This window comes from Aythya ferina, assembly GCF_964211825.1.
Source record: "Aythya ferina genome assembly, chromosome: 10".
Lineage (NCBI taxonomy): Eukaryota > Metazoa > Chordata > Aves > Anseriformes > Anatidae > Aythya > Aythya ferina.
In genome coordinates this window covers 519,677-544,767 of record NC_140306.1, presented here as the reverse complement: position 1 = coordinate 544,767, position 25,091 = coordinate 519,677, and the positions used below count along the sequence as shown (strand labels likewise).

The 25,091-nt window shown below is 51.1% G+C and overlaps 2 protein-coding genes and 1 long non-coding RNA gene across 3 annotated transcripts; 2 read left to right on the top strand and 1 right to left on the bottom strand.

Moving 5' to 3' along the window:
- Window positions 1-2: 2 nt before the first annotated feature.
- Window positions 3-21,831, bottom strand: LOC311442137. Its single transcript, XR_014696461.1, has 4 exons — window positions 21,489-21,831; window positions 20,409-20,558; window positions 18,936-19,078; window positions 3-147 (listed from the first exon to the last, which is right to left on the bottom strand). It is a non-coding gene; the product is annotated as an uncharacterized lncRNA (long non-coding RNA).
- On the top strand, window positions 15,934-21,488 carry THUMPD3 (THUMP domain 3 tRNA guanosine methyltransferase). Its single transcript, XM_084530968.1, has 9 exons — window positions 15,934-16,175; window positions 16,313-16,390; window positions 16,852-17,370; window positions 18,408-18,538; window positions 18,957-19,026; window positions 19,410-19,525; window positions 19,699-19,809; window positions 20,057-20,180; window positions 20,464-21,488. Exons 1-9 carry the CDS (start codon window positions 15,954-15,956, stop codon window positions 20,593-20,595), a joined length of 1,503 nt encoding a protein of 500 aa, XP_084387094.1. The 5' UTR covers window positions 15,934-15,953; the 3' UTR covers window positions 20,596-21,488.
- Window positions 21,832-21,933: 102 nt separating the features above from the next.
- Window positions 21,934-24,296, top strand: VHL (von Hippel-Lindau tumor suppressor; the record flags this gene model as incomplete). Its single annotated transcript, XM_084530834.1, has 3 exons — window positions 21,934-22,159; window positions 22,246-22,356; window positions 22,678-24,296. The coding sequence occupies 3 exons, from the start codon at window positions 21,934-21,936 to the stop codon at window positions 22,860-22,862; spliced, it is 522 nt and encodes a 173-aa protein (XP_084386960.1). The 3' UTR covers window positions 22,863-24,296.
- Window positions 24,297-25,091: the final 795 nt, after the last annotated feature.

The window sequence follows — 25,091 nt, the reverse complement described above, 5'->3', positions numbered from 1 at the left end:
AATGAGGTTAGTCAGGATTTTCTGTTATTCAGATATCACTAAAAATAAAGCAGCAGCAATGTCTGAAGAGAGAGAGTCCAGCCGGAGGTCAGTGATCTCTGCCACACACCAGCCTGAGACTGTTCCTGGAATCCTTACAACGGCTTTCTGAAAGGAAGGGTTAGATTTTAATTCACTTTGTGACACTTTCAGCACAATTTTTAGAGGAAGAATGGGATGGGCTTTAATCACAGTAAATACTTCAGGCTGGAGGTACAGAGAAACCAACGGTAACTATGGCAACGTGGCCACTCCAGTACGGCTAATGCAGATTATTTCCAGGGCAGTAGCCTTGTGTGTGCTCAGGAAGCAGAGGTAATGTTCGCTTAAAGCAATTCCTAATTTAAGGAAAATTCTTGAGGCAGAAGCTCCTTGCACTCTTTGTTTCCAGCTCCGGACTGCGGGTGTTTGGCGAGGCGCTCCCCGCGTGCACGGCGGCCTCAGCCCGCAGGCGATGGCTGCCCCCGGGATGCGGCCCTGCCTGGCCGTGAGGAGGCTGATCGGGCAGGGCACGCCAGGCCTGCGCTGCCACAGACAGAACCGTGGCTGTGAAGCCCTCCCGGTGCTGTGCACACACTATCAGCTGCTCCTTGCCGCCAGCTCTCTGCCCCAGAGCGTGGCGGCCGCGCCGCGTGGCCCCACGGCTTCCTTGCTCTCCCTGCCCTCTGAGGTGTCCGGGAGGCAGAATGAGCTGCCACGGCCTCGTCCGCGGTGTGGGGCAGCTTGGGCAGGGGCCGGCCCCCACCTCCCATGTGCTGCAGGACCCTTCGCGACCCGTCTGGAAGGCTGCCGTGGGCCCCGGCTCAGCAGCCGCAGCTCTGCCAGGTTAGGAGCTGGGGCTCGTCCTTGGGCTCCTACGCTTGAGAGCAGCCCAGGCTGCCCTCACGGTGTCAGTGGGATCCTCCGTGGAACAAAATCTGCAAAATGTCGAGTAGGGAACCAGAATCCAGCCCTATCCGCGTATATCTGCAGGGCAATACCACTGGAAAAAATTCCGTATAAATTTCCCGGTGTAAAAATAAACCAGTTGGAGGCAGGCAGCATGGAAGCTGTTTGCACCACACGACATCACCTTTGGTTTTGAGAATCTTATGTACTGTTTTCTGCCAGCAAAGTTCTGTTATCTTGTCGTGTTAACAAGAGAACCAGTCCTCCCTCCGTGCCCTTTTTTATCTGTGTAGTAAAGTGCCATCACAGCTTGGCACTGACGTAGCTGTATGGATGTATCCTGCCTTTGCACCCAAAATAACTGCGTACAAAAGAAAAAAAAAAGCAGAAAATCCCGATTTCTACAGGCCTTAGGTTCTCCACCTGAAAACTCCAGGAGGCTGCAAGGCGTTAGACATTCTGCAGCCATCTGAGATGCTCAGATGAGGGGGGAACAAAACAAAACAGGAACCAGAAGCCAATTGCTGCCATTTCCATCCATGGCCTTTCTTACAGCTGTTCCAGCACAGACCCACGAGCTGTCCTGAGCACAACGCTCGGCACAAGCCACGCTAACAGGGCTGGTGGTCCCGTCAGAGGCCGGCCTGTGCTGGAGTTCTGTGCCCTGCGACAGCCGCGAGCCTACACAGCACTGGGAGCCCTTCTGTGGACAGCACCAAGCAAGACTTCTTGCAGCAGAGCATTGCAAGCAGCTAGCACCATCTCTTCTCCAGATGATTTGCATTTTACCTTCACTAACGTGCATTGGTAACAAGCCTGTTTATACTAGGGACCCTACGCAGGGCTTCTGTGCCTTCCAAACGGCTTGTGTAGGAGGATGTAAGTTGGGAGCCAGTATGTTCTTCAGGTAAAGCATCCCAGAAGCTTGTTTTTGTTTTTGTTTTGTTTTGTTTTTTCCTTTGGGCTTCCAACAGTTCCATCAGAAGTAGGATATCTTCAAATACATGAGTGTAGCATCTTCAAAACTGTTAATATCCAGAGAAGCAAACCAGAGCTCCAAAATGAGCCCGTCTGTGTAGCTGTGCTTTTCACTGTTACCATTTTTAAGCCTTTGTAGTAACGGTAGAATTTAGCATTGCACTGCTCAGTAATTCAAACCACTAAGAAATGGAGAATATTTATTTGTGACTAAAAGCGTGAGGTGTTATGATAAACAACTTGCCAAGAGCAATTCTTCCCAGTAGCTACAATTCTCCTGTAAAAGGTATTTGAGTCATTACACAGAATTTGGCGTAACTCTACAAGGCCAAAGTTGCCTTGCATGTTGCTTAAGCCGTTGTGAAAGGTCTCTTGCTAACAGTTTCCTGCAGAAGATCTGTTACCTCGCATTTCCTCAGGGAGATTACAGAGACCATGCGGTCAAAGCTGCACCTCGTTTCTCTGCTGCGCTCTGCAGATTCTGCTGGCGAGGCAGAGGTTATTCCTCAGGGAGCAGGCGCACGGAGCAGAGGGGGCAGGCGGCAGCGAGAGGTGCCTGAAGATCTGCTCCCCTCGCGTGGGAACAAGCCCAGCACCCCTCCCTGGCGGCATGCTCAGAGGCAGCCCAGTGAAAGATGAGAGCATTGCTTGCCTCAGCCTCTCTAGGAAGGGCATCGTCTGTCCAGCAGTCATTTGCAAGTTAATATCCAAGGTGTGCACTTGAAATCCGCGAGGCTATTTAGGTCCTGCACATAGGACAGGTCGGAGTCCTTTCCCTGTACTATTTCACCCTACAACTAAGTGCTTTTGCACACCAACTTTCAAGGAAAAGACAGAGGAACCTTGTTTCTGGTTCATTCTGCTGCTCTGCTTCCTTAGATCTATTCTCGTGCTAACCCCACCTGTTCCAGTGGCACAGACCTCTGCCTGCACCAGTCACTGCTCTGCACAGCACGACGAATCTGAGGATGCCAGAGCTATATGGTTATTAATAATTTACCTAATTAATAGTTAAGTAAACCTGTTACATTTAAGGTGCTTGGCCTCGGACAGCCAAGGTCTGGGGCTCTGCAGACGGCAGTTCCCCTGCAGACTGCCTCGTACCAGGATTTGGTGATTTCACACGGGCAGGAGCAAACCCAGGAACACACAGGGAACGACCTTCTCAGGGTCTGCCCTAAAAGAAACTGAGACTGGGGGGTAGGGGAACTGGAACAAAAACGCGCTATTCCTTTAAAGGCGATTTTAACATTCACAAAGTCAGATGAGCTCCGTTACAGCGATTCTGAGTATACGGCTGTGATCTGTGCCACTGGCTGAGCTGCGCTTTGACAAAAACAGGCGTGCCAGGAGCTGCTTGTCTCTCTGTACAAACAGTAAGGCTTTGGAGGTTTGGGTAAAGAATTGAGTTGTGGCTTAAAATACGTGATGGCCACATGTAAAAGAAACAAATCCGAGAAATCGAGCATTTATAATCACCCACTGGATTTAAATAAGTTAATTCAGTTTAATTGGTTTCTAAGGGGAAGGAAGAAAAGGCAACAGAGGAATTCTTGCCACAGGAAGGCATGATTTCTATCTGCAATCTAACACAATTAGTGGAGTAGGATTCAGTTACTGAAGGCAAAAAAGAAGGCAAATCAAGAGTCAATTGAGTTGCTGCAAAATTTAATATCTTGCTGTCATCTTTGTTCTTAGTACAGAGTTGCTGTAGCAACAGACCAAAAAAAGAACTTGCAGGAGAGGAGGAGCTTGCTGCTCTTTTAACAATGTCTTTTTATCATCCCTGAATTACTGTTTATGAACAATCAATCACATTTAGCAGTATCAATGACTACAGATACAAGGCCAGATCCCGCAGACATTAAGCCTATCATACAAAGAGCCGTGTTTCCAGCTGCTTTCTGCAGGTTGTACGATAGCAATTTTCTTTTGTAGCACTGAGCCCGTTTTCAGCACACGCAAGATGCAGCTATTCCTTGACCCATTTACATCACCACTGGCTCTGCACCTTGCAGATTAGGACTGCCTGTGACTATGCATCCTATAAATAAGAAACAGCTTTTCCTACCACTTTCTTTCTGGCTGATGCAGCCAGCATGGTAGCTCATGAAAGCAAGGCATGGGAAGGCAGACGGCAGCAGTTCCTGGGCTCATCCTGCCAGCAGACCTTTCAAAATGGTTTGCCTCAGAGGCCGGCTGCAGCCAAAGAGATGCTCTCACGTGTCAGCGGCTGTGGGGCACGGACTTGCTTTCTGCCAGCTGGGTCACTGCTGTTTATTGACTGCAATTCATTTAGTCCCACATCACCTCTATCTTTCCATCTGGAATGCAAACTTACTAGTGTATTTTGAAGCGCCTTGGGATCCATAACGTACAACACAGCCTCCCGCAGCCCTGTGCCCCCCGCAGCCCCTCCAGCGGGAGCAGCCCCCTGCAGCTGGAGGGGCCGCGCGGTGCCACGCTCCTGCTCCCTGCGCCCGAACCCGCTGGGAGCACAGCGCAGTACTGTGCTTGGCAGCACTGCCAGCAGTGCACAGAAACAGGGGCTGCCCCACAATTGTCTTTTTTTCTAACCACCCCGTCACCCCTCGCTCCAGCTTTGCCAGCCACCCTGGGCAGCGCTGCGGGGATGGCCGTGGCTGGAGGCCTGGCCAGCAGCGGCCCCACGGCCCCACAGCAGCCCCGTGGGCACCCACAGCCAGGCCCCGGTGCTCGGGGCTCCCCGAGCCTTCACCCCTTTGTTCGGCGCCCGGCCACGCTGCTCCGCATCGCCGGGGGCTTCCAGCGGGAGCGGAGAAAGGGAAAGCCTGGGAAACTGCGGGGTCAGTGTTTCGGCCAACAAAGCGCTATTGTGAGCCCAGAGCTGCGCCCCAGGAGGCCGGGCTGTCCTCTGCGGAGCGCGGCGCCGCGAGGCGCACGGTGAGGGGAGGCGGCACGCAGGGCCTTCTGTTCAGGGTGACAGCAATTGATGGAGCAAGGGGCCAAATGGAAAGCACGGCTTTCAGGGAGAATTCGGCGCTCTCATTAGAGCTGAATACAGCCAGCCAAAGGGGCCTTCTCCCGGCGAAGCCCAGGGCTCCAGCTACATTCACAGCTTCATTGTAAATTCCAGCACGACAGTGTCATTTCCTGAAATGAGAGTGGAAAGCTTTGGGTTTTTTTTGAAGCACCCCTTCTCAGTACAACACGCCTGAGGAGGAAGCCCTTCCTCCCTTTCATGGCTCAGCCACACAGCGCTCCAAATGTGCGAAAGGAGGGGAAGGAAAGCGGTCAGGGCTTTTGCCCTTTTCTTTCTTTTTTTTTTTTTTTTTAATCTCTTCTCGGAGAAAGGTTGATCACAGAGGATCTCGCTTATCTGTCCAAGCTAAATTTCTCCTAGCAGAGGAGACTCTCTTCCTGTTAAAATTTGCTGTGCTGCTTAGGACAATGAAAAGCCTTCACAAAGAGGAAAACATGAGAAAGAAAAGTGCAGCAAAGAAAGAGCTCAAAATGGGCAATGCCCGTGTCGTCATGCCGACGAGCGCCACTCCGGGCCGGGACACACGCGTGCTGCCACCAGCAGTGCCACGAGGCTCTGCCCCAGCTCCCGGCGCGCTCCCTGCGGCACCGGGCAGCACACCACGGGTGTGCCCGTGTCCGCCTGTGCTCACTTCTCGTGCTCGTGGCAGGCAGTGCGGTGCCGGAGGTGCCTTTGTGCAGTGGGGTGTTTGCAGAAATCTTGAGGTTAGCGGAACCTGGAACCCTTGGGGTGCCCGGGGGGCTTGCAGGCACGCTCTGCCCCGTGGCGAGGGATGTGGCTGCTCGGGGGTGGCACAGCCCCGCCAGGCAGCACCGAGCCACCCGGGGCTGGGCCGGCTCCGCGGGCTGCTCTGGGGCATCTGAGCGAGGGCTGGGCAAGGGCCGGTGCAGCCCTTGGTGGTGATCCCATCCCTCCTCAGCGCTGCCCGAACACGGGCTCCCTTCCCAGTTACCTAGAGCTGAAGCTGCTGCTCTGATGAGGGAAGGCAGCGGGAACAAGCTGCGGGAGAGGTGGAACTCCCCCAGAACCAGTGGAGAAGCACAAAGGAAACACGGTGAGCAACGGAGGCTGGGCAGTGGTAATCACATTGCTTGATCAACGGCAGCTGCGGATTGATCATCCCCAAACAGATCTGTGTGAGCCCTGGAGAACCCCTCTGATTCTCCTCCAGCTCCTGTTCCTCAGCCAGCAGCCGCTAAACTGGATTGGAGACACGGAGAGCGTCTGGGCAAAGGCTCGGGCAGCAGCTGGACGCGCAGCCAGCACCGTGCCGTGCCTCGGTGCCTTCGCAGGCGGCAGCAGGGCAGCCCTGCAGAGACAACGTGCTTCAGGGCATCGCTGGAGGCTGGATCCAAAGCCATGGAAATCCATAGGTCACCTCCCGCTGACTCCAGCTGGCCTTGGGTCAGCTTCAGGCACACTTCTGGGAGGGCCCTCGAGAAGCTAGTAAGCTCTCACAACCCCAAGTACTGGGTTTGGCTGAAGAAAAGCCAGGCCCTCGCCCCACACGGAGAAACTACGGCAGGCGCTGCTGGTGTTCCCGCACCACTCGGTCACAGCCTCTGCTCCGCAAAGCCCAGGTCTCCCCGGGGTGCCCCGCTTCCAACACAGCCCGGTTAACCCCGGCATCCTGCCCCACTGCAGCTAGGGGCAGGCCCGGTGTGGTGGGCTCCAGCGTGAAGGCAAGTGTCACACGACAGATAGTCCATCGATAGGCTGAGGAAGCTCTCACAGCCCTGAGACACGGAGAGGACTTATAGCTATAGCCCAAAGCCAATTTTATTTGATCAGGTTATTCTGGTTGGGGAGCTGAACTCTGCAGAGAGGACACGCTGCGTTTGCTGGGGATGCTGCAAGTGCGTGGGACTGGGTCAGGACGGCTCAAAGCCTCCCATCAGAAATAGCAGCCCCGCTGTTGCTCAGTTACACCCTGATGTTTGGTTTCTTTTCTCCCTTTTTTTAAACTCATCATGTGTCAACCGACTGTGCTTCTTTTGCAGTTCTGTGAAACGCGAAGGTGGGCAGAGGAACTGAGCTCCTGTTTGTCAGCCCAGGCCTGTCCCTGCAGTCACCTGCAGTGAGCTGCATCGCCCCCAGGAGCGGCGCACGCTGCAGCCCCGGGGCGCAGAAGGGGTCGGTCCTCGGTGGTGCCATACGAGGGTGTCATCCTAGCCCAGATCAGGAAAGTCCCAGCATGTGCTAAGTATAGCCAGGACTGCTTTCCAGAGAAAAAGCTGCACAAACTTGTGTTGGCACCGATTTGGCACTCACTTCCCATGTGCCAATTATTGTGATATATTTCCTCCCTACCATCCACCTAATCACTAAGAAAAATCTGTTTTATAGTGACTGTGGCGTATCCATTTGCTATTATTTAAATCCATATAGATTCATAGATGCTTAAACCTATTTTGATACAATGCCTCGAGGAGGAAAAGAGAAGGAGGACAAAAGATATTTTGTCATAAGACAGTAAAACATGTACAGCGTGAGAAAAGCTTCTGGCTTAACAGTACTAGGGAAAAATGAGCGTGCATTTTGAGTATCTGTAGTTATCCATCTCAAGGAAAAAGACCAGCCTCCAAGGCAAGCAACACGATGCTCAGAGCAGCAGTCCCCGGGGAATGAAAAGCCGAGTCAGACCTGCCCTGGTGATCAGCCGGGTGCAGGAGCAGCGGCCCCAGGGCACCACCGGCCCCAGGGCACCACCGCCTGTTCCCTGCCAGAAGAAAGGTGATGCCCACAGGCAAATGCCCGCTGGGGGCTGAGGGGCAAGGGCAGCCTGTGGCACCTTCCCACCTCTCCCCCGTGCCCCGTGGCCGAGCCCTCTGTGGGGGGCTCCCTGGCAGCACGGCCACAGCACGGCACTGACCTCCCCGACACCCAGGGCCAAAAGCTGGAGCTAGCCGCCTCCAAAGGCGAAGCAGAAACGTAGCTTATGTGTTGTAGCTTTCAACTTCACAGGCAGCAGGTGGATGTTTAAATTAATTCCACTGCTGGGAAGTATGGAGCAACCCTGGCTACCTGCAGGGAGCTCAGGAGCGAGCGGTGCCTTCCGCTCCGGGATGTCGCAGCACCGCAGGGCTCAGCAGCTCTGCAAAATCACACCTCCTGTCAGCAAGGACACGGCCCCGCGCTACGGGGCAACTGCTCCACAGCACTGGTGTTTTTGCTCTCTGAGCAAGCTGTCTGCAGGCAGCACGGACCCCAGCTCTGCAGGTGCTTAGCGCGTCCTCGCCACCCCGTGAGCAGCCCCACTGCCCTCCTGCAGCCATCACGCGGCATCACCAACCCTGAGTCTGGTCTTTGTTCACTTGATGTACCCGTGGAACTGGGTGTTTTCACAGAGGTTTCGTCTGGGATTTTAGTGGTTTTGGTGTTGTTGTTTGTTTTCCCCCACACAGATGTGCAGATAGCCCAGAAATAGTCAAGGAACCATCGAATACTTGCAGAAAGAGTTGTGCCTAGCATTAACAGTTCCTTTCTCTTCTGCAAGGCTAAGGGAAACGGTGCTGGGAGATGCACTTCTTCCCCAGTCACCATCCCGATGGCTGCATTATCTTATTTCTTTAAGCCTTGGCATCCTTCCCATGTCCTCTTTCATTCCTGGTCTAGGTTCTTCTGAGCTGTTTCCTTGCCAGCCTTTGGCAGCTAGTCCTTGGCATGCACTTAAGAGGAGGAAATTGAGCTGACACCAGCATCAGAGCCTGCTGCAGCCTAATAGAGAATATGCTGTATGAGCACAGGCCCGGGCCAGAACAGAGGGAGCGCTATTTCCTGAGAAAATCAGCAGTGTCACTGGTTTCATAACCAGCAGACTTGGGCCAGGCCATAGAGCAGCACGCAGGACGCTGCAGCCATTCGACTGCAAATGGGCTTTAAAGGTTCCCCAAACTCCGCACCAACCACACAGGGCTTCTGAGTTACGTTTTCTACATGGGAAACGAGTTTTTGCTCCTCGCTCCCTCCACCATCACTTTGCATCCAAAACAGCGGCGGGTCACAAAGCACCCAGGTCTAAAAGGAGACCCAGGTCACCAGAAATACAGACGCCTGCGTGCCCTCCTGTGAGGTTCCTCCTAGACTCCGCTCCCCGTGGAAATGCACAGCGTTCCCAGCCTCACCTTGAAATACCGTCACCATTTAGTGCCAAGTAACTGGGCTCGGGGCAAGTCCAGCTTCCCCACCGTGGCTTTCACCGAGTCCAATGGTACCTAACGCAGAAAGCCTCTCCAGTGCCCTCCTGAAAACACACAGCTCTAGAATCGTAAGCACTTGTAAGTAACGATGCTGACACCTCTTTAAAAAGAGAGTTCGTCACAACATGCAGAGCAGAACATGCAGGGGGGGTGTTTCTGGCCTTAGAAAAGCTCATGGACATGTAAAGAATTCAGGCAGCGCAGTGGTGCTGAGCCTGTCAGGGTGGCTGTAGGTTTGGGACAAGGCCCCTTGCAGCCAACAGCAGGGCGCTTCCATGGCTCTGAGATCTTTTAAAAATGATTCAGCACGGAGGTGCAGCAGCCAGCATACCTGCTGTCTGGGCTCACGTCTTTCCCGAGACGAGGGAAGTCAGCGCAGCACAGAAACATGGGGCACATGCACTGCCCGCAGCTCGCTGTGTGCGAGGGTGAGTCCCAGGAGCTCCGAACTGCTCTTTGGAGCAAACGGCAGAAAGTGCAGCATGCACACAGAAGCAGAGAAGCAGTGCGGGGCTGAGCTGGAGACTCTATCAGCCGGTGTGTCCTGGTTTTGGCTGGGACAGAGTTCATTTTCCTCCTAGCAGCTGGTAGGGTGCTGTGTTTTGGCTTAGGATGGGAAGAGTGCTGATACCACCCCGTTGTTTTAATTGTTGCAGAGCAGTGCTTACACCAAGCCAAGGACGTCTCAGCTTCTCGCTCTGTCCTGCCAGAGCAGGGTCACGGAGAGTTTAACAGCGGGTAAGTTCATAGGAATTGTTTGATATTATCATGTGTTATGGACCTCGTAAGAGTCCATCCTAGAGAATAAATAAAAGGCTTAGTAAGACTTTGTAAGATTTTGTTTTTCTGAAGGAAAGAAGAGAGAGAGAGAGACTTTATAAGTCTATTAGTCTGTTCTGGCCCCCAGGTGACATTTGGCAGGTCTTTTAATATGCAAGCTGCAATTTACTTGCTAATAAATGAGCTGTTAAGAAAACAAAGATTCACATGAAAGGTATTAGTAAGACGCAGGTGCAAGCTATGAAGATGCTCATCGGCATTCGTGGTCTCACACAGAGGCTGTGTATCCCTGTAGCATCAGTACCCTGCTGGAACTGCTCAAACACCGCGTGCGAACAGAAAACCCAGCGACGTGTGCCATGGGGTGCTTGCAGCGTGGGGAACAGTCTTTGCCTTGCACCACTTCCCCATTTTTTTAAGAATCTCCAGCTGACCCACTGCCGGCACCAACCATTTATACCAGTGAAAAGACCTCTGCTGCTATGCCCAGGGAACGGCTTTTTTCCCCAAACCTTCTCACCCCCCTCCTGCACACCAACCTCCTCCAGCCAGCTCGGCGGTCTGGCTGTGCTGTCACTCGGCCGGCACGCCTGGGGAGGGCAGGCTGGCACGAAGACGGGGCTCTGAGCACGTGGGTCGGGCAGAATTTCTGTTACTGGAGGACAGGAGCAGGTGCAGCTGGGGGAAACACCTCAAAACAAAAGGTTTCCACGAGCTGTGTATTCCCCTCTCCTCCCACTAGTGCTACAATCAGACCAACTGGCAATGTTTGGCCTTAAAAGGTTGCCTCATGAAAAATTTCCAGAGATTTCAGCTTCGGGAAGGTGCTGACCCTGTGATGGTGCGCTCCTCAGCACGGCCAGGGGCAACGGGTACAGCATTAACTGGGGCGAGCACGTCTCCATTTCAGATTCCGTTATCGCAGCTGCCTTCCAATGATCCCCAGTCCACGGCAGTGGTCTCACGCTGCAGCCCTCGCGTGGTGTCCCTGATCACGCCACGTTAACTGAGGCCCACAGACACAGCCCGCTGGGTTGGCGGTGCTGACCGAAATGAGAGCCCTCGGCCGCGGGCAGGATGGGCCGAGCTGGGACGCGGCCCCACGAGCCGGGGCACCGCAGGAGGGGAGCGCTAACGAGAGACATCCTACAGACACAGGCAAGTCCTGAGAGCGGCACAGCAACGCGCTGCAGTGATGTGGCCATCCCCTCTGCTCGCAGGACTGAAGCCTGGGTTTGCTTTATGGTAATTTATGCAGAGGGACTCCCGCGCTGCCTCAGCACAGGCAGGGAGCCGTCACTTCTAGGGAAGGCAGCTTCAGCAGCAGACGGGCTGAGCAGTGCACAAACCTGCCTTGGGCTGCGAAAGGTGGGAGATGAGTGACCCTGTTTACTCAAAGGCGCTGTCACAGGGTGTCCTACCACGAGCACCACGGCTGTGCATGCCACTCCTCCAGCTCAGCAGGCATTCTGACACATCTCGACTTTCTGCCTGTCCACGCGGGCTCCCAGCCCTGAAGCTGTACCCCGGGCTGGAGCAGCCCCTGAGCTCCACCACCTCTCCTTTTCCCCGCACCGGCTGCCGACACAGCACGCAGGTCTCCAGCGCTTTAGGCCCGTCCGGCTGCCTGGCAGCATATACCACGGGCTGCCTGGCACTGCATTCAGGCACCGCCACCAGCGCGGGCTGAAGTTAACACACCACGAAGAATCTGGAATCGTGAACTACCTCCTCCACCCCTGCCTTGTTTTATTCCCTTATGTCCGTGTAAGAATCACCCGTTCACAAAGGTATCTTGAAGTAAGCCTGACTGCGGGTTAGTTAGCAGGTGCTTGTAGGTTACAAGGTTGCCTACAAAAATCCTGAAACACAACCCCAAACCTGACTTCTGTGTTAAATCCGCGGGAGCTTTCTGTGCAGCAGTGAAGATCAGCAGGAGAGGGATTACAAACGGTACTGAAGAACGTGCCACACAAACAGCATTTGAAGAGGAAGTGGTAAAACCATCACCCGGTCCTCTGAGAGCTGTGCTTTCTTCAAGAGGTGTCAGAAGGGAAGAGCCCAACACCCCCACGCACATTATTCACTGAAACACTTTCTGTACAGCTCATAAGCTTTGGGAAGAGCAAACAGTGGATTTCACTTCTCAGTGTGTATGCTTAAACCCAAAGGCAGATGCCTGACCAGTTTGGCACTACTGCAGCAGGAACGGGAGCAATGAGAGAGCCAGCTTGTTCCTAAAGGCACTCGGTCACTGGGCCATCACAGCCACCGACAGCCCCCAGAGATGTGCGTTAACAGCCAGTGCCGGGAGAGAAGCGGTGACAGGGAGGTAAGGACAGGACTCAGTTCTCTAACCCTAAGACAGTCGTTAAGGATACCTCCAACAGCAACAATCAGAGGAAAAATAAAAATGATCCAGAGGTCAGAAAACCATGTGCAAGGCCTTTTTACGGAGCCTTCATGCTGCCATAACAACAAGGCCTTTCATCACCGTACCTGGGTTAATCAGAAGTGATTCAAGCAAGGAAACGGGGCAAGTCCCAGCTCCAGGGTCCTCTCCTCTGCCCTCCGGCAGCGAGTCAGCTGGAAAACAGCGCATCTGTGGCCTGTCGGGAACAGAAAGGGTCTCACGCAGCACTGAGCTGGAGGGAATAAACAACGCCGAAATTTGTACTGACTGCAGGTAACAGCCACACAGCGTGGTGCCAGCCGCAGCCGTGCTGATGACCGTGCTTTTTCTACATACAGAAAAAGTCTTGTAATTACCCAGTAATTTCCAGAAAGACAACAGTGCTGTTTGAGAGTCCTGATCCTGACTCAAGTCAGTACTTCTAATGTGTTTGTGTTTTCCTTTCTCACTATCTAAGTGACATCGTTGCTATGGTTTCTTTCCAGCCACTCTGCCACAGAATCATTACTATAGGGTTGAAATGTTTCTTTCCATTCAAGGACGTTTCAGGTAATCACCTCAGTTGGCCCCGAGGTTTAATTCACCAAGTGCCCAGTAACTACCTCAAACGAGTGAGAGATGCAGGTTCCCTTGCTGTGGAAGGCAGGCGCGGCATGCCCAGCACCAAGGACGCTTCTTTTCTCCGCCAGGCACTCCAGGCTCTGCCCGTAGAGCCCCCAGGCTGGATCCTGACATCCCCAACAGCTCCACCCTCAAAGACTGGTGGGACTCGATGACAGGTGAGCCCGGATGCCACGAAACAGAGCAGCCCCAGGTCACTGCATGGACCCACCACGTGCTGCTGCTGTGACATAAAGCCCAGGAAATCCTTGAGCAAGAGACATGAGAGAAGTGTGGGCTGCTCGTTACTGCGGAGAGGTTTTCTCTTGGTTGAATGACCAAAGCATCTGGAAAGAAAAATGCCAGATGAGATGGGACTTCGCTGTGATGCAAAGGGTTCGGTAATCGTGATGCTTCTCAGTCCGAAGTGAAAGTTGAGATGGTCTGAACCAAAACCCAGGCCCTGAAAAGACCAGCTGTCTCACTTTAAAGGTTTTCTTTAATGCGGATTGCTTAGGCTGATTCACCATGGACATCAGACTTTCCTATCCTCCCACTTGTCCGTGATGGTTTTGAATGTAGGGAGCCCAGCGCTCAGTGTTTCCTTACAAAAATGGGCTGCTCCAGGGAGCCCAACCCGCGCTCTTCTCCTCACGAAGACCACCTCCACCTCAGGTGCCCCTGAGGAGGCACAGGCTTTGCAGCTGCGTGGTGATGTGGTGATGTGAAAGGAAACGTAGTTCTTTGCTCAGAGAATCCTAACTCCTCCAAACCCACGTACTGCATGGGGTTTATGCAACACATCCCTGCTGCTGCAGGACAGGCAGTACTGCTTCACGCTGAGTTAATCCTCCAGCTCTGAAATCGATGCAATACGGGCAGTTTCTCCAGGCAAGGCAGGCACAGACACACCTTTGCAATTCATTATTGGAAATTCAGCGCCCTCTCTAAATTTACTTGTGCCCTACCAAATTAACCAAACCAGCCCAAGCAGTTATTTTTTGTCACAATGGTCCAAATGAAGTGAGATCTTTGGATCTCCTTCACTGCTGTCATTGAGCTGTTAGTGGTGACAAGTTCTGTGCACATTACATCTCTTGCTGGACGAGGCTCTGCCAGCAGCTTGCACACAACCCACCTCACGGACGAGTTACCTGGGGCAGCGGCGTACGCAGCTGCACAGTTGCACCAGCCTGACATTGTCGGTACATCTCCTGCCATCAGCTGTGTGAGCTTCTCCTCCTGTTATCAGCTTATCACCCATCTGACCTTCCTGAGCACACAGCTCCGCAACCACGGATGCTTCCCCTGCGGAAGCTGCCAGTCATCACTTACGTGGTTTTTTTTAGCAAAGGCCGCCAGGGGGAAGGAAAGACAGGATGGTCCTCCGGGTACCAAAACACCAAAATACCTGCAGAGACACCAATTTCTCACCATAAGTCGTTAACTACTTGTCTTGGCTTATCACCTACTAGCTTCGCTTCACACCTCTCTGCTGAGCGGAGCACAGGGCGCACTCACAGTGCTGCAGCACCTCGCGACTAACTCTCCCCGTGCAGTAACCACTGAGCTGCCAATTTGCCCTGCTGAGCTCCAGGTTTCAGGCTAGCACCGCTTTGTGCTTCAGCTGGGGATTGCCGAGGTCACACACCGCTAGGCACAATGCCTTTCTCTCCCGCTGATGAAGAACACGGCTGACGACACGTCCAGGCACCAGGAGGGCCATTGCGGGGGCTCACAGCCCCCTCCGTCCAACACTTTGCTAGGGCTGGGCTCGCGACAGTGCATCTCGTCTCAACGCAGTGCCTCCTACACACGCTGTCCTGGAGCCATTCGCCTGAGTTTTACTCTGGAAATCAAAACTGTTCGCCAAAGCACTCCAGGAACTGTTTGAAAAAAACTCTGACGCAAAATAGGGGCATGGGGGTATAAAAATGGCCAGAAAGCAGCAGCAGAACTGCTGACAAGTAGTTGGCTGAGTGGTTTAAGGCTCTTTGGTTTGGTTTTACATTTGTTTGCTTGCTTCACGATCTACAGTCAAACAAGATTTTTGAAAGCTTCGACATTTTTTAAAGGTTTGTCCCCCTCGTTGCCTTACTTAGGTACAAACTCAAAGAACCCATCCAGCTGTCTAACAGGTCACCTTCAAAAAAAGAAAATCAAACCCAAGGAATTAGAAACCCAGAGTTTTCCCATGTGGAAATCTACTAATAAAAAAGAAATCCGCAATCCGCCATATGCAGACCTAAACCACGCTTTATTAAAAAACAGATTTTCCAATTCTGCTGAAGAGACTCTTCTGAAGTCACACAGCAAGGCAGTGGCAGGCTAACCGCACAGCCGCTGTGCAGCCACACGCTCATCTTTCCCTCATCAGGAAGGAAATCAGGGCCTCTTTTGCGATGAAGGGAGAAGCCTACCTGTCACCTTATCGAGCAGATAGGCAGAGCGACTGCCCGTCAGTGGGGGCTGCTGTCTGTCACCGGGACGGGACCCCCGCGTTCTGCTTGGTGAGGTCTCTAGGAGAACACAAAGCATTCTGCAGACTGATCCCTTGAGCCTCCTAAAGGTAGGGCAGGAATTGCAATGGTCACCTTCGCAGGCTTAAGTATTAGAGGAAACCAGTCAATAATAAATAACAGCCAATAATAAATAACCAGTCAGTAATAAATAACAGCCAATAATAAATAACCAGCCAATAATAAATAACCAGCCAATAATAAATAACCAGCCAATAATAAATAACCAGTCGATAATAACTAACAGCCAGTAATAACTAACAGCCAATATCAGATAACAGCCACACAAGCTGCTGCAGTTCAATGCAACTGCTCGGGGGCAGCTGCTGGGGGCTGACAGAGACAGAGGGGGCGGGGCCTCGGGTTGGGGGCGGGGCCTATGGATGTGTAGCCCCGCCCCTCCCCGCCCCTGCCCGCCGCCCAGCAGGGGGCGCTGCCGCCTCGGCCGCGGCCCGGAAGCGGAAGCGGAAGCGGAGCCGGGCGGCCCCGCGGGGCAGCGCGTGCCGGCAGCGGGCATGGCGGAGGCGGGTCCGGGTCCGGGTCCGGGTCCGGCCGAGGAGGGCCCGGTCGGGGCGGCCCCGTCCGAGGAGGCCTTGGCCGTCATCGGCGCCACCGTGCCCACCGGGTTCGAGGCCACGGCGGCGGCGGAGGTGCAGGAGAAGCTGGGCTCCGCCTCGCGGGTCAGCAAGGACCGCGGCAAGATCTACTTCTCGGTGCCGGCCCGCTGCCTGCCGCAGGTGCGTGCGCCCCGCAGGGTCCCGCTGCCCCCGGGGGCCCGGCAGGCGGTGGGGGCGGCCCCGGAGCCCTGCTGCGAGCCCGGGGCGCCCGGCGGGGGGCGGCCTCGCATCCCAGCCCGGCCTCTCCTCCCTTGCAGGTGCACCGCCTGCGCTCGGTGGACAACCTGTTCGTCGTGGTGCAGGAGTTCAGAGATTACCACTTCAAGGAAGCCAAGGTGGGCTCCTCGCCTCCCAGCCGGTCAGGGGGCGCGGGGGTAGCGCGTTTGTCTGCTTCCAGACAGCTTTGTGTCTGGGGAACGAGGGCTTTGCGTTGTTGGCTTTAAAGGCCGAGCACAGGCAGCTTGCCTAGCGGCACTTCAGGGGTGTGCTGCAAGGGAGCACCTGGGAAGAGAGCAGCTGCGGTGCTGTCGTGCTTAGAGGATGATGAACGATCACCTGGATTTCCTAATTCAGTGTTAACTGCTTGTGTTACAAGATAAATGGCGAAATGCTATGGGTCCTTTGACTTCAAATACAACTCGGTTCAGTTGTGGCAAAAATAGCACAAAAAGCTGCAAGCTTTGCTTAAACGTGCAACAGGTTATGTGTTTAAGAGACTAATTTGAGTGAGTTAGAAAAAGGATGTTTTTTATGGGAGGGAATGTCTTCGTGGTACAACTTCTTTTGTCTTTTAAAGGAAGATGCTTTGAAGGATTTGGAAGATTTGGTTAAGAAACTGCCCTGGACTGATCCTTTGAAAGTTTGGGAGCTGAACAACAGCTTAAAAAAGAAAAAGACAAAACGCAAAAAGCATAATCAGCAGAGTTCTGCAAGCAAAGAAAAGGTGAAGGATGATGGAGAAGAGGAAGGAACAGATCAAAAAGATGCGAGTGAGCAAGAGGACTGTGCCCAAGCCGCGGAACCAGCTGGTGACCAGGGGCCAGAGGAGACGGGAGGAGCAGAATCACAGAACGGGGATGATGACAACGAGCAGTCAGAGGCTAAAGACGAACCGTGTGGCGTTTCGGGGGGTGAGACCAAGGCTGGTGAGGGCAAGGAAGGCGAAGGAGATGCCAAGGTGTTGAAGTTCCGTGTTACCTGCAACAGAGCAGGCGACAAGCACAGCTTTACATCTAACGAGGCTGCAAGAGACTTCGGCGGAGCTGTGCAGGAGCACTTCCAGTGGAAAGCTGACATGACCAACTTCGATGTAGAGGTATTGTCCAGTGCCTTGGAAATAGCTACACTTCTATTTTACAGATTCCTTCTTAATTCTCATTTTTAGAGAATTGGCCTCTTCAGAAGCATGAATTTCACTGACACTGTGCACGTCCTCACAGCCCACCGCCTGCTACTGCTTTGGTTATCCACAGTAATGATCTCTTCTGTGTCCCTGTGTGGACACCTCTCCTCCTCAGCTTCCCCTTTGCTCTGCAAACACTTCACTCATCCTCAAGTTAGCTGATGAACATGGCTAAACCCAAAGCGGTTGAGTTGGTGTTCAAATGCTTTCTCCTCTCCCTCATCCACACCAAAAGCTCTAACACAGAGTTTTGCCTCCTCCTACAGAGTTAGTGCCTGTTCATGTTAAATACAGTGTAGGCAGCGTTCTGCTTTACTTTCACCTGCATAAAACGTTTGCTTAATCTGCTGTTTTATATCTGTATAAGGTAACAGAAGGTATTCCATCTACAAGCTGTAGTTTTGTGGTTGAAGGAGGTTACTACATTAGTTGTCCCCTGTTTCTCTCCCTTTATAGGGAAAGCAGAGATTTGGAAAGGATGTCCAGCAGATGTGGTCCACCAGTGTTCTGAGAGGCAGAAAAAATAAAAGCTTGTTGTGCAAGTCTTCCTAAGGGCTGGCCCCCTTTCCTGTAATAGTTTTCACCTTCCAAATTCATATGGTAGATTGGACCAGGAGTGTGATTTTTTTTTTATTGCTGCCTTCGAAATGCTGCCTTGTGACTTGCAGGACTTACCTTACTTGCCCCCCATACTTACAAAACATTTTTTTAAAACATCAACGTAATGTTTACAGTGCTTTTTGAAGTCTTGTGTGAATGAGAAAAGCTACTCTATGCTCAGTGGTGTGCTTTGTCCTCATTACAAATAGTGGATTGTTTTTCTTTCGAGAGTGCTCTTATGTGTGTACTGCCCAGCTTTACATGAATCATGGGTGCCACTTTAAACCGTCACCAGGTGTGCTATGGAAAACTTCTGTTACTCCTGATATTTAGTTCAAGTTTTTCTTTAGGTTCTCCTGAATATTCACAATAATGAAGTAGTTGTGGGCATTGCATTAACTGAAGAGAGCCTTCACAGAAGAAATATTACACATTTTGGACCCACAACTCTTCGTTCAACTCTGGCTTATGGCATGCTTAGGTCAGTGTAATTACGTAGTCTTACATTAGTCTCAGTTAATTAAGTCATTCTGTATCAGAAGTTAGATACCTTGTTCCTCCCCACTGCTTCCTCAAATGTAATTTCTGTTAATTCTTATTTTAAAATAAATAAATAAATCAGAAGTCCAGAAACACTGGTTGTTTTTCAGCTTAGAAAAGTAAATGTTTGCTGTGATCCATTAGCCAGTTTTAGTAAATACTGATCACAGCATTCTCAAAAGTATTTCACTGTATTGGCGCATATAAAATGCTAATTATCAAACGGAAATAATAATCGGAAAACGTTTTGTTAGAAGGGCAGAACTGGAGTGATTAAAAGAGTTTAGGTTTTCTTCGGTCTAAAATAATCCTATTTTTAAGACTTTAAGACAAAGTACCTTTTTTTTCCTGCTCTTCAGACTCTGTGATCCACAGCCAACGGATATCATCGTTGATCCCATGTGCGGTACGGGTGCAATACCAATCGAGGTGATTCTTCCTTTATTTTTTAACATAGTAAAACTCGAGACACTATCTGCAACTGAATAATTTGTGTAAGTTTTATAGGTAATAACTGAATAGCCAACTACAAAAGCATCTCAGCAACGTTTCAGCTACAAATACGCTTTTTGTAAATGTTTTCATTTTCCTTCCCAAAGCTATAGCAGGAAGAAACTAAATCCAAAAGTGTTTTGAGCTTTTAAGGTGTGTGATACCTAGAACAAATATCTGTTACAGTATCTTAAAATCATTGATATCTTCAAATTGCTTGGTTGTATTCTGCAATAGTTTAGTTTTATACATGTATGTATTTTAAAAGGGAGCTGTGCTGATGCTCTCTGATGTTGCTCTTTATCGATATTTTCCTCCAGGGAGCTATGGAGTGGCCTAGTTGCTACCACATTGCTGGTGATAACAACCCACAAGCTGTAAAGAGAGCAGCAAACAACATCTGCTCTTTACTAAAGAAAAACGAAAATAAGGAAAGGTGAGAAGAGCACGAGTGATTTTCTTTTCCTGTAGTGTTGTTCGTGAATAAATTTATTTTGCATTGATTTCCTTTACCATATTTTTGCATTTATTCTTTAGCTAGTATTATAGACCTCAATTTAAAAATATCTCAGTAAACCATGTCTGAGATGAATGTCTTTGCACTTGCAGCAGTACTTCCTTGGGCATACCCTTAGACATCATTCAGTGGGATATTTGCAATCTCCCTTTGCGGACTGGTTCTGTGGATGTTATCGTGACAGACATGCCTTTTGGAAAGAGGTGAGGTGTCGTGGTTAAATTCGCTGTGTGTAACTGTCACGCTGGCATGTGTTTGTGTGTCCAGGGTTAGGGTTCTCTCTAGTTACTTAACTGGACCTAATTAAGAAGTATTGATTTACTCTAAATTAAAAGGGCAGGTTAGAATCAATGTAAATGTGGTCAGAAATGAACTAATGCGTGTCTGAAAGACCAGCTGCGGTTAACGATTTTTCAACAATCACAAGGGAGACCCTGCTCTATATTACAGGATAGGGTCAAAGAAGAAGAACTGGGATCTCTATCCAGCCTGCCTCATGGAGATGGGCCGCATCTGCACGCCAGGGACAGGGAGAGCTGCTCTGCTTACGCAGGACAAGAAATGCTTTGCCAAGGTATGTTCTCTCTGACAAACCTTACCAGTAAATCAAACCTACTTGCACAAGATCGCCTATTGAGGAAAAAAAAAAAAAAGTAAGCTTACTTCACTATGGAAGGTAATCCGCTTTTAGAGAGATAACCAGTAGCATTTCAACACAGTTTTAGACCTGAAGAATTTGACTTTATCCCAAATCACATCTGAAGACAATCAAAAACAATGTCTAAACCAAATTTATCCTTACTCTCTTGTCTTAAAGAAGCCATCACTGTTCTCTTTTCGTTTTTTTTTGATTGTAGGCCTTGTCAAGAATGGGACACATCTGGCGCAAAAATCAAACTGTGTGGGTGAACGTAGGGGGGCTTCACGCTGCAGTGTATCTTCTGAAGCGCACCTGGGAAAGGGTAGAAGAAAAAAGATCATTCTGGTAACCCATGTGGAAGGCAGCAGACACCTGCAGAACATCCTGAATAGCAGTTCAGTAAAGGAGACACCTGAGACTATGGCTGTCTGTCAAATCCTAAGACGAAAACAACATACGCAGAAATTGTGTAACATGAACATTGAACCAGGGATCAACTTGAGAACTGCCAGTTGTACTGTGTGTTCTGAAACCACTTTTAAATCATCTCTTTCCACCCTGCCGCCCAAAAATGAGATTCAGTAGTGGTATATTAATAGGGCTTTCCTTTGCCTGAGTCTTCTCTACTATGTCTGTTGTGTTTTTTACATTAAATGTTTATTTTCTTTGCTTACAGTAGAAAATATGTTGAGATATCCTTGGAGGTAACAGCTCATTTTTCTTCCTCAAACTGTAGAAATCATACATGTGTCTTAAAATGACCAACAGCACTACTGAGCCTGTTACCTTGAAGGGCTTAGAGGTAGCATCGCTTTATTGTAGGATGTTTCCAATTCAACGTTTTTTAATTTATACTATTGCCCAAATGTAAACTAAGATCATTTTTTTTATATTCTGGTAAGAAAATACTAATTACTAAACAGTATGCTGCTGCTGCTGTTTGCGTTCATACCGGTTACTTCAACCTAGTGCTAGTTATCGGTGTCTGATTCCTGTTTTCATGTACCACTGCTGTGGGTGAGGGAGGTACCACACGCAGCCTCAGCAAACTGCCTGTAGTTACTGTTTGAGAACAGAGATACTTTTAGGAGTTACATTTAAAAGTTCGTGTTTTCAATGTCTACTGTAGACACATCGAGGTGGCAGTATGTATAAATTTATTAGGGAACTTAAACTGCTGTAGACATGCCACTGTATTTACAAAAATACATTATCTGTTCAATAAACTGAAGTTGCAGATACCGTTTCTTCTCTGCTTGTCCTGTGATTTCTCAGGCTTTTGTCTTTGCTCATCAGAGGCTGACAACACTCTTTACCAGTTTGTCGTTTTCTTTAAGGTGCATTCATCGCTAACGATATCTGCACAGAGGCAGACGGACAGGTATTAAAGTTTGAGGAGTTTGGCACAGGGAGCAAGCCTGAGTTGTGCCCTGTGAGGGGCGATGCAGCCTTGACGCACTGCCCGCTGCCTCTGTGGAGGCAGGGCCTGTTCAGTCCCTGCGCTGCGGGCAGAGCAGCGCTGCCAGCCTACCCCGGGCGCTGGGCACCCTGCACGCAGCGGCGGCCCCGCGGGCCCTGTTTGTTCCTGCCGGGCCGCGCCCCGCCCGCCCCGCGGCCCCGCCGCCGCCCCGCGCCTGCGCCTCCCGCCCGCCGGTGGCGCCGCGCATGCGCGTGTTGGGGCCGGGCGATGCCGGGCGCGGTGCCGGTGGCGGTGCCGGGGGCGGGGGGGGTGGCGGGGCCGGGGGGGGCGGCCGGGGGGCTGCGCTCCGCCAACACGCGCGAGCTGTCCGAGGTGGTCTTCAACAACCGCAGCCCCCGCTGCGTGCTGCCCGTCTGGGTGGACTTCGAGGGCAGGCCGCGCTCCTACCCCGTGCTGAGGCCGCGCACCGGGCGGGTGATGCACAGCTACCGCGGTGCGTGCGGGGCCGGGGGGCCGGGGGGGGCCGGGCCGGGCCGCTGAGCGCCGCTGAGCGCTGTCCCGTCCCGTCCCGTCCCTTAGGGCACCTGTGGCTGTTCCGGGACGCGGGGACCAACGACGGGCTGCTCGTCAACCAGCAGGAGCTCTTCGTGGCCGCGCCCGACGTCAGCAAGGCCGACATCACCCTGCCAGGTAAGGCTGGGGGGGGCCGGGCCCCAAGGCAGCGGGGACGGGACGGAGCGGGAGGGTTCCCAGGCAGTGCTGCGACAGGGCTGTGCTCCGAACAGAGCTGCTGGCAGAGCGCACCTTTAAACATCTCGCACAAAATGCCTCACGACGGCAAACAGCAAACCCTTTCCCCTCCTGTACTGCTGCATAAAACGACCCCATTCTGTTTCCTGCATTCGCACGCTTGTAAGAACAACATCTGTCTGTGGCTGCTGTTTGGGGCAGCTAATGAGAGGCCTAGTGACAGGGCTCTGTTTGTTTCTGTTCTGTCTGCTCTTACCTCAGTGTTCACCCTGAAAGAGAGATGTCTCCAGGTGGTTCGCAGTCTGGTCAAGCCGGTGGACTACAGGAAGCTGGACATCGTTCGGTCGCTGTATGAGGATCTGGAAGATCACCCTGACATCAAGAAGGATCTTCAGCGGCTGTCTCTGGAGAGGAGCGAAACGTTAAGGAATGAAATTCTAGAATAAAGTGGACATTATTCATTCTAGACCATTTAAACAGCAAATCACTGAGTTAAAGCAGGAGTCGTCACCGTGAAACACGCCAAGAGCAAACGTCCGTATTTTAAGTTCTGAAACAAACTCAGACAAATTGTAGAAAATTTGCTGTGATGGTAAGTCAGATTCAAAAGACTAAACAGGATGTAAAAGTATGCCGGGTTCGTGAGGGTTCAGTTCTGCTCTTAGTTGAGCATATTGCAGACTCAGGACTTGAGAGGCCTTGCGTGCACGAAGCTCAGAGATGTTTGCTTTGGAGTATTTCAGAACATTCCGTAGAGGCATGAGATCAGGCCGCCTGTTCGGAGAATACGCCTGCAGTTCACCTTTCTCTGTATTAGAAAGGAAGTTGCATCAAGGATTAGTTTAATTCAGACTCTAAAAAGTGGCACACCAACACCAGTTTTGCTCGAACACTTTGGTTTTGGTGGAATTTCTCTCTCTTGCACTTATGTTAAGTTTGCCTTTGAATCACGGAGCGTGGGGTGTGTGTATGTGAGAGCTTCCACCATCACCTTCTGAGGGCCTGACTGAAACTTCAGTGTTGGCGGAAAGATGACGTGTAAACTCCTGGGTTTTACTCTCTGCCTATTACCTTTGTAAAGGTTTCCATAAAACCCTGTTGTGTCAACTGATGCTGACAATTTTTTACACAGGAAATGCCTTGAATGCCTTATTTGTCCTTCAGTATTGAATTCTTGCCTAGTTTATCTCTAGGTGATGCAACCTTCTCAGCCACAGACTGGATCTTAGTTTTGGGACCCCTTTTACTTCTGCACCACCATACCTGCACCCACAGCTTCCCATAGGTGTATCAGGTAGCGGTCACAGCAGGTAGATGCTTTGAGCCCTGCGTTTCCCCGTGGCAGGGCAGTTTGTGTCACAGCAAGAGGCCTCCCTGGGGTGCATGGGCCATCTGGGTTGCTCGTGCCTCCCATGGAGCGGCTGGTAGGCTGCAGCAGCTCACACAGGCCTATTGCTAGTTCCTCTCAAACAGGTCCGTGCTTTTATTGCAGCCTGGATGAGTAGTTAAAAAATCCTTTGCCTATATTCTGTTCCCCCATACCTCGATTTTAATGTGCGTTTGTGCAAGTACGTGCACGTGATTCAAAGCAGCATCGGTTTTAGCAGCTACACAAGCTGCCCACCAAGCAGCAGGTGCGGGTGCTGTTCAATGTTCAGCGAAGCAGACTGATGAGATTCTAGCAGGCCGTTTCTGTGGCATAAGCTGCTTCTTAGTTACATATTCTAAAAATACAGCTGTGAAACTGACTGAGAATATCAATGTATTATGTAAGTATGAAATGTCTCCCCTTCTTGTAGACTTGTTTTTTCTTACTTAAGTGTATGAACTGATCTTTGTTTGTCATAAAAAATAAATGCACATTTATGTTTTGACTCTCATTCTGTCAAATAATTTCACAGTGCTTGTGACTATATACTTGTGTTCCTGAAATACTCCCCAAAGACATCGTGGTTGATCAGTAAGAGATTTTCCTGTTGACAAACTAGGAAATACTTTTTTTTTTTTTTCCAGCCTAGTCTAAAGCAGGTGCGTAAATGCTGTATTGAGAATTTGGGGTCATTAAAGAGCTCTTGTTGAAAAAGTCCATTAAAAACAGCAAGCATGTTATAGATAAACTGGAGAAATGCTCACTGTATGCAAGGAAGTGTTTTTCTTCTGTTTTGGAGTCCTCCTGTAGGACAGAATAAAGAAGACCAGAGGAGACCCCTGCTGGCTACAACACGTGGGTGGGCAAGCGGAGCCTCCCAGAGTAACTCAGCTAGATTAGCAATGAGTGAAAGTTGCATTTACTTCTGATAATGACATGAGAAACTCGGGTGGTTTTTGTTCCGATTCATAGCATTGTTTCACTTGAGTCACCAGAGCAGCAGCAATCTGGGGGAAGTGAGGATCAGAACTGAAAGTTCCAGCTCAAGGCAAGTGCCAAATGCAGTGCAGTGGGAAAACGATACTGCAGGTGCTGCAGGAAGCACGGGTCACAGGTGAAGGCGGAAAATGCTGGAGAAATAACAAATTAATCTGACACTTGTTTAGTGTTCAAGAGTTCAGGGAGAGCACACAGCAGTACGGACAGTCTCAGTTTGGAAGGGAAGGCTACAAAACGGGAGTAGGTCATGCTTGTCTCAGTGGACAATGGTTGTGCTCATCTCAGTTTGAGAAGGTAATTTTCAGTT

Excerpts from the sequence above, each read along its gene's own strand:
- THUMPD3 (XM_084530968.1), top strand. The coding sequence starts at position 15,954 with ATGGCGGAGGCGGGTCCGGGTCCGGGTCCGGGTCCGGCCGAGGAGGGC. Across the intron at positions 16,176-16,312 it reads CGGCCCGCTGCCTGCCGCAG|GTGCACCGCCTGCGCTCGGT; the intron begins GTGCGTGCGCCC and ends CCTCCCTTGCAG. Across the intron at positions 19,526-19,698 it reads AAAAACGAAAATAAGGAAAG|CAGTACTTCCTTGGGCATAC; the intron begins GTGAGAAGAGCA and ends TTGCACTTGCAG.